The sequence below is a fragment of the Marmota marmota genome, unplaced genomic scaffold (genome assembly GCF_001458135.2).
Source record: "Marmota marmota marmota unplaced genomic scaffold, marMar, whole genome shotgun sequence".
Classification (NCBI taxonomy): domain Eukaryota; kingdom Metazoa; phylum Chordata; class Mammalia; order Rodentia; family Sciuridae; genus Marmota; species Marmota marmota.
The window spans coordinates 17076187-17088170 of NW_026000185.1; the positions used below are offsets into that span (position 1 = coordinate 17076187).

The following is an 11984-nucleotide window of genomic DNA, read 5'->3' on the forward strand; positions in this document are numbered from 1 at the left end:
TTTTTTTTTTTTTTTTTTTTTTTTTTTTTTTTTTTTGTCTTTTCTTTTCTCTCTTTGGGCAGTGGGAGACTCCTCTTTCACAAATTGGGAACAATGGGGCATAAGCAAATTGATACTTATTTCTGGAATCGTGGTGATGTCTATGGAGCAACTGCAACACAAATAACACACCTAAGGTACCCTACTCCATACAGCTGAGATTCTTTCATTTTCAGCATTGAGATAAACACACTCTGTTCCTGATTGAAAATAGAAAAGATTTCTCTAGAAATTCCAATGTTTTACAAATTTAATTGCAGAGAGAATGGGGTTGTGGAAGCAGGTAGTGACAAGTCTGAGATTACCTCTCTCTTTTTTTTAATGTATTTTATACCCAACATTTCTGTAAAAATGCATTTCTAGAAAAAAAAAAAATGGATCCAGAATGTCTGACAAGGTGTTACTTCATATTTTTGTAACACATATTCTGATCATTTAAAATCATGTTTCTTAATTGATTGTAATCTCTTAAGATAATAATTATAGGTAGATCATTGGTCTGAAATTTCATTCTGACAATTAAATGTGTGGTGATGATATATTTTCCTTGAACTATTTCCCCTGATTTGTATAATGACAGTTCTAATTTTAATTTCACACCTTGTAGCATTCACTCTAATACCTTCACAGGTTTTGGAGACTGTTGGAATATGGAAAGTTTTTGTTACTTGTTTTTCAAGAAACAATGGTGGGGTAGGGAAAATTAGTGATTTGAGTATTCTCAAATTCTCTGTTACGTAAATAGAACTTTATGGCACTGAAAGTGTTGCTTTACCTCTTTGGTGGTTAGTTTTTAGAGTTAAGGATTCTAAAATCCTTTTAGCTGCTTTTACAGCATTTTTAAATTTCATTTTGTTGGGCTTATTAGAGTTTAGTGTTTCTTGTTTAGGAAGAGGATGTGCATTAACTGCTTTCTTATTTTGGAAGATACACTTGTCTAAACTAATTGGCATTGTACTGAATTATATGTTCCCATTATATTACAGTAAAACATGTAACATGAATAATTTTGCCTTTTAAACAATGTTAAGACACTAAAACCTTCTTTTACAGAGAAGCATATGCAATTGGGAAGAAAGAAAAACCACCGTTCTTACCAGAGGAACCGTCTTCTTCCTCAGAAGAAGATGATCCTATCCCAGATGAGTTGTTGTGTCTCATCTGCAAAGATATTATGACTGATGCCGTTGTCATTCCCTGCTGTGGAAATAGTTATTGTGATGAATGTAAGAACTGCTGAACCCTTGAGGACATAGGTTTTAGAGTATTTGTATATACTTTGAAAGATAATGTAGATAACCTTGTTATCTACATTTCATGTATTTTAATAAGTGAAATGTAGATAACAAGGGTTGACCAACAAGCATTTAATAGAAAGTTTTTTTTTCTTTGCCCTTTTAAATATTAGAATTGGCCACCTCCTATACTGAGATTTCTTTAATTATAGAATTTTTGTTGTACATTTTACATGGTGTATAGAATCTATAAAACCTTTTCAACTTTAGGTAATTCTGCAAGTATTTTTAAATGGAACCAAAATCCCTTTACTAGATTTGTGAATAATATTCTGTTCTTTTTCTGAAAAGTGTAATTTGACCTTCTTCCTGTAAACTTATTACCCAAAATTGCAATTGTGATTGGGTTTTTTTTTTTTTTTTTTTGTCATTCCCCCGCCCCCCAATCACTTATTAGCACCTACTTTTTTCTGTACTTACCCTAAGTTTATTCCTTCTTAACCAGAGAAGATGGTGTTATCTGGAAAGTTCACTGATCAGTCCTGCTGTAGGTTTTTCCATTTCTAGAAATAGTTTTGGAATACAAATCTATTTTCAAGCCTTTTCATTAAAGACTAAGATCAAGAAGAAGTCGCTTAACTGAAATTTGGAGACTGAGACAGGAGATCATGAATTTGAGACTCTGTCTTAAAATTAAAACTAAAAAGGATTTAGCTCAGAGGTAGTGTGTCCTGGTTTCAATTCCCAGTACTTCGAAAGAGAAAAAGAAGAGGTCACTCGGATAGGTTTGAGAATAAATCAGTAAACTACTTTTTGAAGCATAGAGAATCTACAGCTTAGTGTTGCTCCTACCTGCTGTGTTGTAGGTGTCTCTTCCTGCTTGAATAATACTTGTTTTTTAAAACTCTGTATTTTTATGATGCATTTTCAAAAATTAAACCATATAAAGTGGGTTTTTTAATTAATTTATTTATTATTTCTTTGGTACTGGGGATTGAACCCAGGGGTGCTTTACCACTGAGCTACATCCCCTGCCCTTTTTATTTTTTATTTTGAGAAAGGGTCCCACTAAGTGTTTAGAGGCAAGCCTCAAACTTGTGATTTTCCTGCCTCAGCCTCCTGAGTTGCTGGGATTATGGCATGTGCCCACTGCTCCCATCAACCATGTATAGTTTTTATCCCTCGGGACTCATTTCTTTTTTTTCCTACAATATTCTAATTACCAAACAAAGAATAGTATTTAGGAAATAATGCCCTTTATCCCTATTCAGGCTTTACTTTAAATGTCTCTCTGACTTTTTTAAAAGTAAATCAGGTGAGAGAAAAACATAGCAGAAGAGTGCTGTGAGAATGAGAGATTTTACTTGTTTCTTAATCTAAGAAGTGATTGATTTTGTGTGTTTGAAAAACAGTAATTAACTGAGCAGATGTAAGCCCTCTTTTTTGTAAGTCATTCTCTAAACACCAAGTTCCTGCTATACCTTTATTAATATTTAAAATCTTATACACAGGTATAAGAACAGCACTCCTAGAGTCAGATGAACATACATGTCCAACATGCCATCAAAACGATGTCTCTCCCGATGCTTTGATTGCCAATAAGTTTTTACGACAGGTAAGTTAAATTTTTTATGAAAAGAGATTTTTTGAAAAGTTTCTAATAATTTAACTATTTCCCGAGTGAATACCACATTACATATTTTCATATTTTTATGTTTGATATTGATAGGCTGTTAATAATTTCAAAAATGAAACTGGCTATACCAAAAGATTAAGAAAGCAATTACCTCCACCACCACCTCCAATTCCACCTCCAAGACCCCTCATTCAGCGGAACCTGCAACCTTTGATGAGATCTCCAATATCAAGACAGCAAGATCCTCTGATGATTCCAGTGACATCATCATCAACTCACCCAGCTCCCTCTATATCTTCATTAACTGCTAATCCGTCTTCCTTGGCCCCTCCTGTGCCTGGAAATCCATCTTCTACCCCAGCTCCTGTACCTGATATAACTGCAACAGTATCCATATCAGTCCATTCAGAAAAATCAGATGGACCTTTCCGGTAAGTTTTATGGATTTCTCATTGTTAGAAAACGAATGAGATAAATGATGTAGTGTTTTGTTGTATGGCTTTAATCATTCTAGAGGTCCACTGTGTTCAGTAAGTTTAGATGACTTGTAAGAAATGACTTGAGTCTTATGGAGCAAGAGGCAAATGAAGGTGATTCATTTGGCAAATGATAATTAAGCATCCCATAGTCAAATACCACCACACAAGTTGCCAATAACCCCTTTAAATGTTGGCTCATAGAACAGTTCTGTACTTCAGAAGTAAGAGAAGAAGTCACTTCATAATGGTCATAATGATGATATTAAGAAAGAGTAGATTTGAGCAGAACTTTTTACCATGCAGGTAGTAGAAAAGAGGACTTAAGGCGCACTGATGGAAATAGAGAGGTCAGGAATAATAATTATTTTGGAGCATAATTATATAGCAAATTAGTGAAAACTGATTTAAATCCTACTATTTCAAAAATGTAAAGGACCGTGATCATGTAGTCTAATAGCTCCATAGCATTCTTTTAGAAAAAAACCAACCAGCAATAGAGGGAAAATGTTGGGTGAAGGGGTACGTGCTGTAATCCTAGTTACCTTGGAATCTAAGGCAGGAGGATTGTAAGTTCATAGCCAGCCCTAGCAACCTAGTGAGACCCTGTCTCCAAAAGGGTTGGGGATATAGCTCAGTGGTAAAAATCCAGCACCCCTGGATTTAATCCTCAGTTTTTAAAAAGATTTTTTTTTTTTCCCCCTGAAAAACAGCTTTTTAAAAATGTGTCAAGGGTCTATTTCAGATATACTGAAGCAATCTTTAGGGAGTCTCTCGTATATTTAAGGAATTTCACTGATCTGGTTTCTTTTTTGGCCTTTTCTTTGCTTGAATAGTGGTAATAAAGCCCAGAGAGTTCTGGATACCCCTTCAGTTTAGTAGCAGAACTAGAACTAAAGCCTGCTATTTAAGTACCATGTTCTTTTTTGTCCTCATAGCCCACACTTTGACGTTCTTTATAAGTTTGACTCCTCTTTTTTTGTACTAGAGATTGAAGCCAGGGGCACTTAACCACTAAGCCACATACTCAGCCTTTTTTTTTTAAATTTTGAGACAGGGTCTTACCAAGTTGCTGAGGCTGGCTTTGAACTTTTCCATCCTCCTGCCTCATTCCCAAGCCACTGGGATTACTGGCATGGGCCACTGTGCCTGGCGGCAGTTTTCCTCTTGCAGTCACTTTCTTTCATACCGTATCTTGTCTTAAGGAAGCTCCTCTTTTTTTGCCTTCACTTAATGTATGAACAACTCTCCAGAGGCTCAGTCCTCATTCTCACTTTCCTCAGAGTTTTTCCTCATGTTTGACTTAATTCATTGTAAGGCAGGTGGTAGATAAACAATGACACTTGTTATCTTTATTCTTATTCCTTCATATCTGAAACTTTTTAAAAATATTTTTTGATTGTTGATGTGCCTTTATTTTTTATTTATTTATATGTGGTGCTAAGGATCGAACCTGGTGCCTCACACATGCCAGGCAAGTGCTCTGCCACTGAGCCCCAGCCCCAGCCCCCTGAAGACCTTTTAATGTATTACGAATTATATTTGTTTTCTAGGGATTCTGATAATAAAATATTGCCAGCTGCAGCCCTTGCATCAGAACACCCAAAGGGCACCTCCTCAATTGCAATTACTGCTCTTATGGAAGAAAAGGTAAATTTTACTGGCTTTTAAATTTAGTCTTTACAGTAGGGTTTTTTGTTTTAGCCAATCCTTTCTTTTTAAACTTTTTCTTTATTTTAAAGGGTTACCAGGTGCCTGTCCTTGGAACCCCATCTTTGCTTGGACAGTCACTACTACACGGACAGTTGATCCCCACAACTGGTGAGTAAAATTATTTTAATTTGGACTTTTTTCCCCTTTAAAAAATGATTTTAGTTTTACTTAACATACAATTTTATATTTACTCACTGGATTCTTTTGTTTGTTTATTTGTTTTTGTTTGTTGTTTGTTTCCAAGGTCCGGTAAGAATAAATGCTGCTCGTCCAGGTGGTGGCCGTCCAGGCTGGGAACAGTAAGTATATGTAAAAATTAAACAAGATAATGGCTCTTGAATTAAATAATGGAAACTACAACTAAGCGTTATGTTGCTGCATACTTTTTATTGTAAACTACCCTTTTATATGGAAGATTCAAATAGGTTTTATGTCAGGTGTCACAAATTCAAGCTTACATGAGGAATTATTTTCCAAAAGAATGTATAGTGATCCTTGAACAACTTGCAGTTGTGGGGCACTGACCTGACCTTCACATAGTTGAAAATCCACACATAACTTTTAAAAAAACTTCTTATAAGATTCGTATATGTTTTATGGTAAATGATATAAGAGACATTGTTTACATATAGTATTATGCATTTAGGACTCACTTTTTAAAATTTCTTCTTGGGCAATGCAAGTTGTCTGCAAGTTTTTTCAAATTGTCGCAAATTTCCCCTCCCCCCCCAAAAAAATCCATATATAAATGGACTCATGCATTTCAAACCCAAGTTATTCAAGGGTCACCTGTAATTTTTCCACAATAGTAAAATACAAAATCAAATTCTTTTTGCTTTCATGGCTTAACAAATGGTGGTCACTACTCAGTGAGTAGATAAAAATTATTTGAAAACCTATTTTAAATATGGAATCACTTGTTTCTCTAAAAATTCAAACTGTTCTTTGTCTATTTTTTTGTTTCTAAACTTGATAAAAATTTAAGTAAATAAATACATATTAAGATTAAAGCCTACCAAGCAAAAAATTCATTTTTTTTTTTTGAATAGCATCTGTGTTAAAAAAAAAAATCTTACTACAGATTAAAATCTACAAAATGTGATTTTTTTTTCCCCTGCCCTGAAAGGCACAGACCTTTGATGTTTGTGGACTGTTCTATGGCATTAAAAATCACATTTATTTAATCTTTATAATTTCATTTTGTTAGACTTAAATTCTAGATCTTTGATCTTTGTTTGAAAGATAAACCAGATTTCTCTTAGTGAAAATATTCTGTTTGAGAAACTAGCAGAGTTTATCGGTAGAAAGAACATAGGATTTTAGAGTCAGGTAAGCCTAGGTTTAAGTCCTAGTTCCTCTATTGCCAATTACTTGATCATGAGCATGTGGTTTTACTCCTCAAGTCTCAACTTCCTCGTTTGTAGAGTTTAACATGAAGTGCCTGCATAGTGTGTTGCAGGCATAAGGGTTCTTTTCCTTTTCTATAAAAAGTTTATAGAGTAATTTGTAGAATATTAAGATATATAATGTATTCTATATTGTTTTAATTAATCAGAAAAATAAGTTAATTTTAAGTAAATGTAATATTTGCTCAGATCTCTGGAACAAGTTTAAAAATCAGGGAGTAAGAAAAATCTTTTTTAGAATAGTTAAAATAGATGCCTTAAAATCTATGCACTAAAAGGTTGTATTATCTTCATGGAAAAATCTCGAGCCTTTTTTTATCTTTCCTTTACATACAGTTCCAATAAGCTTGGATATCTAGTTTCCCCACCACAGCAAATTAGAAGAGGAGAGAGAAGCTGCTACAGGTAGGCATGCTAAATATTAGAATAATAGTAATCTTATAAGACATTAAGCCTCAGCAACAGCAGGAGAAAGGAGGGGTGGTCATTTGTTTTATGCTCTTCTCTTTTTTAAATCTTCAGTAGTTGTCCTTAAGAAACCTAGAAAAGCACAGATTTACATTTAGTATTTTAAATGATGGCTTTTAAGGGTATATCCTTTATTCTCCTTCCCAGTGATTACTTTTCCCTGTCAGCACAACAGAATGCTGGTAATGAAAGTTAACTTACTCAGCTCTCAAGTGTAATGAATTACATTGTTTGTCTTTTAAACTCACCTGCCCTTCTCTTTTCCAAAAAAATAGGGTAAGGAACTTTTTATGGGCTCTTGTCCCGAACAGTTCACAAGTAGTGTTTTTCTAAGTAAGCCATAGATCTTCCACCTAGGTCATAGTTGCCCAGGAGAAAAGAGTCTTCAAAATTTTATCAAAAGGGGGCTGGAGTTGTTGTTCAGTGGTAGAGCACTTGCCTCAAAATCGTGAGGCACTGGGTTCAGTCCTCAGCACCACATAAAAATAAATAAATAAATATAAAGATGTCCATCTACAACTAAAAAAAAAAATTAAAAAAACGCTAAAGGTATTTTCTAGTGCTTCACTGAGAACTGTTACGCTTATGAAAGTTACTGTTTTTTTACTAGATCACAAGTTAAGAGAAGGTAATAGTTACTAATTCCTGATTGTGACAAAAGGCTTAAAATCTAAACCCCTTCTGCTTGTGTTGCCATAATGTAAAGAACTTTTAGTTTTACAAAAGCCCACTCGGTTTCTTTGATGAGGCACAATTTAGAAACTTTAGCTAGCACTATTTGTACTTAATCCTTTGAGAGAAAACGGTGGGATTTTCAGTTGTTGATGGGATTTTTTTTCAGTTCTTAATTATAAGTGTTAGAGCTGATATTTATTCTACTTTATATGGCCTTGACCCCCATCTTCCCTCAAAGAGGTTGCAGAAAAAGTGTTTTTTTTTTGTTTTGTTTTTGTTTTTGTTTTTCATTTATACTTTTGGTCTTGGAAGACATTATGTCGAAAACTGGGTCATAGCTAATTAGTTATTCAAAAGATACATTAGGAAGTAATAGGTGATAATTAGTGAAGTAATAACCAATCTAAACTTCACAAAAGGTAATTTTAAATATATCTCCATATAAACAATGTCCCATAAACTTTCCATTGAAATTCCTAAGTAGCCTTAAAAATCATGATTTTGTTTAGAGTTGCTTTTTTTTTTTTTTTTTTTGAGATGGGGAAATGGGGTCTTGCTATGTTGCCCAGGCTGTTCTCATATTCTGGGCTAAGCGATCCTCCCACCTCAGCCTCCCAGGTAGCTGGGACTAAAACCATTGCACCTGCTTTTATAGAGTTATATTTACAAATAAGTGGTATTACTGTTTCTATGGTATTTGAACAGTTAATTCTATTCAGTTGTTTGTACATTTGAAAATGATTATGGCTAGGAAAAGATAAGTTTATCTTTACTTATCAGATGAATTTAAAGGAATAATATCTTGGAATTTATTTCTCCAGAAGTATAAACCGTGGGCGGCATCACAGCGAAAGATCACAGAGAACTCAAGGCCCATCATTACCAGCAACTCCAGTCTTTGTACCTGTTCCACCACCTCCTTTGTATCCACCTCCTCCCCACACACTTCCTCTCCCTCCAGGTGTTCCTCCCCCACAGTTTTCTCCTCAATTTCCTCCTGGCCAGCCACCACCTGCTGGGTATAGTGTCCCTCCTCCAGGGTTTCCTCCAGCTCCTGCCAATTTATCTACACCTTGGGTATCATCAGGAGTTCAGACAGCTCATTCAAATACCATCCCAACAACACAAGCACCACCTTTGTCCAGGGAGGAGTTCTATAGAGAACAACGCCGACTAAAAGAAGAGTAAGTATTTTAATTTGAAATTATTATATAAACTTTTTTCCATTTTCTTATATAACATTAAATAGGTGTCTTTGGAAACATTTTCCAGTGTTTCCAGTTAGTACAAGAAAATTCACCTAAAGTTTAAACCAAACCATACAAGCAACTTTCTCAGGGATTCCTAGTTATTTGTAGTTTTAAAGTAGAAAACTAATGGCAATTTCATTCATTTCATTCATGATCTAATTACATTTGTCTTGTTAGTTTTCTTAAATGGTTTTTGTTAACTTTCACTCTTTAACTTTATTTTACTAGGGAAAAGAAAAAGTCCAAGCTAGATGAGTTTACAAATGATTTTGCTAAGGAATTGATGGAATACAAAAAGATTCAAAAGGAGCGTAGGCGCTCATTTTCCAGGTTAGTGTTTTGCAAGCCTTCACAACAGAATTACAAATGGGACTTTGAATATCCAGGGATTAGCTATGGATATAAACAACATTGCACTTATGAATTTTTTCTGATTCGGTCTAGGTCTATAGAAATGGAGATGTAACCTATTTCCCAATATCTGTTTATTGAAATAATGTCTCAATGTAAATTCTATTGTGTAGAACTAGCAGTTATGGGGATTAAATTGCCCTTGTCCCTTGAAGTTATTTGCAGTGTAAAATAATTGGGAAATGTTTATGGAAGGAAAGAATTAGGGAAATAACCAAAGAATATATCTGAGGACCCTTTTATCATAAGGCTACAGCTTCTTGCTGGAACATTAACCTGTGTGATTGGAAAGTAGTAGTAGAACACAAAGTGCTGTATTGATAGAAAAACTGAATTAGAAAAATTCCATACAAGTTTGCTTTAAAGATTTTTCTTAGCCTCACACTTAAAATGTGGTTCCTTTAAAGTTAGATTGTTGGCTAGTATAGGACAAAAGATGGACTCCTACTTTTAAATAATTAGATAGGAAGTGAAATTCAAATATGATTGGCATTTTGTTTAATGTTAATAAGCTCATATAACTCACGGTACATTAATGCACTCCACTCTAGTTGTTAAGACTTCACTTTTGTTTTATAACAAATGATTGCTCTGCTTTGTGTATTTTATTCCATTCCAATAGAGGTCACTGTGCCTCTTTAATCACCTAAGGTGAAACTTGGTATTAACAAAGATGAAACCGTGAGAAGAGAATGCTAGAGTATTAGAGTCTGTATTCTATTTTGAATATATTTCTCAACTATCAATTATTGTTTTGTTTTTGTTTTTAGGTCTAAATCTCCCTATAGTGGTTCATCATATTCAAGAAGTTCATATACGTATTCTAAATCAAGATCTGGCTCAACACGTTCGCGCTCTTACTCTCGTTCATTCAGCCGCTCACATTCTCGATCCTATTCACGATCACCTCCATATCCTAGAAGAGGCAGAGGCAAGAGTCGCAATTACCGTTCACGGTCTAGATCTCATGGCTATCATCGGTCTAGGTCAAGGTCACCCCCATATAGACGCTATCACTCAAGATCAAGATCTCCTCAAGCATTTAGGGGACAGTCTCCCAATAAGCGCAATGTACCTCAAGGAGAAACAGAACGTGAATATTTTAATAGATACAGAGAAGTTCCACCACCTTATGACATAAAAGCATATTATGGGAGGAATGTTGATTTTAGAGACCCATTTGAAAAAGAACGTTACCGAGAATGGGAGAGAAAATACAGAGAGTGGTATGAAAAATACTACAAAGGTTATGCTGCTGGAGCACAGCCTAGACCCTCAGCAAATAGAGAGAATTTTTCCCCAGAGAGATTTTTACCACTTAATATCAGGAATTCACCCTTCACAAGAGGTCGCAGAGAAGATTACGTTGGTGGACAGAGTCATAGAAGTCGAAATATAGGTGGCAACTATCCAGAAAAGCTCTCAGCAAGAGACACTCACAATCAAAAGGATAATACAAAGTCAAAAGAGAAGGAGGGTGAAAATGCTCCAGGAGATGGCAAAGGAAATAAGCATAAGAAACATCGAAAAAGAAGGAAGGGGGAAGAGAGTGAAGGTTTTCTGAACCCAGAATTATTAGAGACTTCTAGGAAATCAAGAGAACCTTCAGGTGTTGAAGAAAATAAAACAGACTCATTGTTTGTTCTCCCAAGTAGAGATGATGCTACACCTGTTAGGGATGAACCAATGGATGCAGAATCCATCACTTTCAAATCAGTGTCTGAAAAAGACAAGAGGGAAAAAGATAAACCAAAAGCAAAAGGTGACAAGACCAAACGGAAAAATGATGGATCTGCTGTGTCCAAAAAAGAAAATGTCACAAAGCCTGCTAAAGGACCCCAAGATAAAATAGATGGAGAGCGTGAAAAATCTCCTCGGTCTGAACCTCCACTTAAAAAAGCCAAAGAGGAGACTCCAAAGACTGACAGTACTAAGTCATCATCTTCCTCTCAGAAAGATGAAAAGATCATTGGTACCCCCAGAAAAGCTCACTCAAAATCAACTAAAGAACACCAGGAAACAAAACCAGTCAAAGAGGAAAAGGTGAAAAAGGACTATTCCAAAGATGTCAAGTCAGAAAAACTAACCAATAAGGAAGAAAAGGCCAAGAAACCTACTGAGAAAAACAAACCACCTGATAGTAAGGGAGAGAAAAGGAAAAGAAAGACTGAAGAAAAAGGAGCAGAGAAAGATTTTGAATCTTCTTCTGTGAAAATCTCTAAACTCGAAGTAACCGAAATAGTGAAACCATCACCAAAGCGCAAAATGGAACCTGATATTGAAAAATTGGATAGGACCCCAGAAAAGGACAAAACGTCTTCATCAGCTGCCCCAGCCAAAAAAATCAAGCTCAACCGAGAAACCGGGAAGAAAATTGGAAGCACAGAAAATATAGCTAGTACAAAAGAGCCCTCCGAAAAGTTGGAGTCCACATCTAGCAAAGTTAAACAGGAAAAGGGCAAAGGAAAGGTCAAACGAAAAGTAACTGGAACTGAAGGATCCAGCTCAACTCTTGTGGATTATGCCAGGTATTATGGGAAGGCGGGAGCAGCTGTCCATCTCAGGAAATCACCCTGGAATTTTATCCATGCTTAAAAGTGTGTTTGGTAACAACGTGTGCCTAAAATGGGAATTAGGCTGGCTTACTTTTTCGTTATATTTAAACGGGGGTGGGG

The 11984-nt window shown here is 35.4% G+C and overlaps 1 protein-coding gene across 4 annotated transcripts in view; it reads left to right on the forward strand.

Moving 5' to 3' along the window:
- The window catches only part of Rbbp6 (RB binding protein 6, ubiquitin ligase), a 31415-nt gene that overhangs the window by 17152 nt on the left and 2279 nt on the right, over window positions 1-11984 (forward strand). The window contains exons 8-18 of one of the 4 annotated variants that reach the window (XM_048789669.1): window positions 63-176; window positions 1093-1265; window positions 2786-2889; window positions 3004-3341; window positions 4940-5036; window positions 5129-5207; window positions 5344-5398; window positions 6842-6910; window positions 8470-8832; window positions 9127-9228; window positions 10080-11837. In XM_048789669.1, coding sequence (XP_048645626.1) covers window positions 63-176; window positions 1093-1265; window positions 2786-2889; window positions 3004-3341; window positions 4940-5036; window positions 5129-5207; window positions 5344-5398; window positions 6842-6910; window positions 8470-8832; window positions 9127-9228; window positions 10080-11837 — 3252 coding nt within the window. The remainder of the gene's footprint in view (window positions 1-62; window positions 177-1092; window positions 1266-2785; window positions 2890-3003; window positions 3342-4939; window positions 5037-5128; window positions 5208-5343; window positions 5399-6841; window positions 6911-8469; window positions 8833-9126; window positions 9229-10079; window positions 11838-11984) is intronic. The other 3 variants (XM_015491179.1, XM_048789670.1, XM_015491180.1) reach the window with 3 other exon arrangements.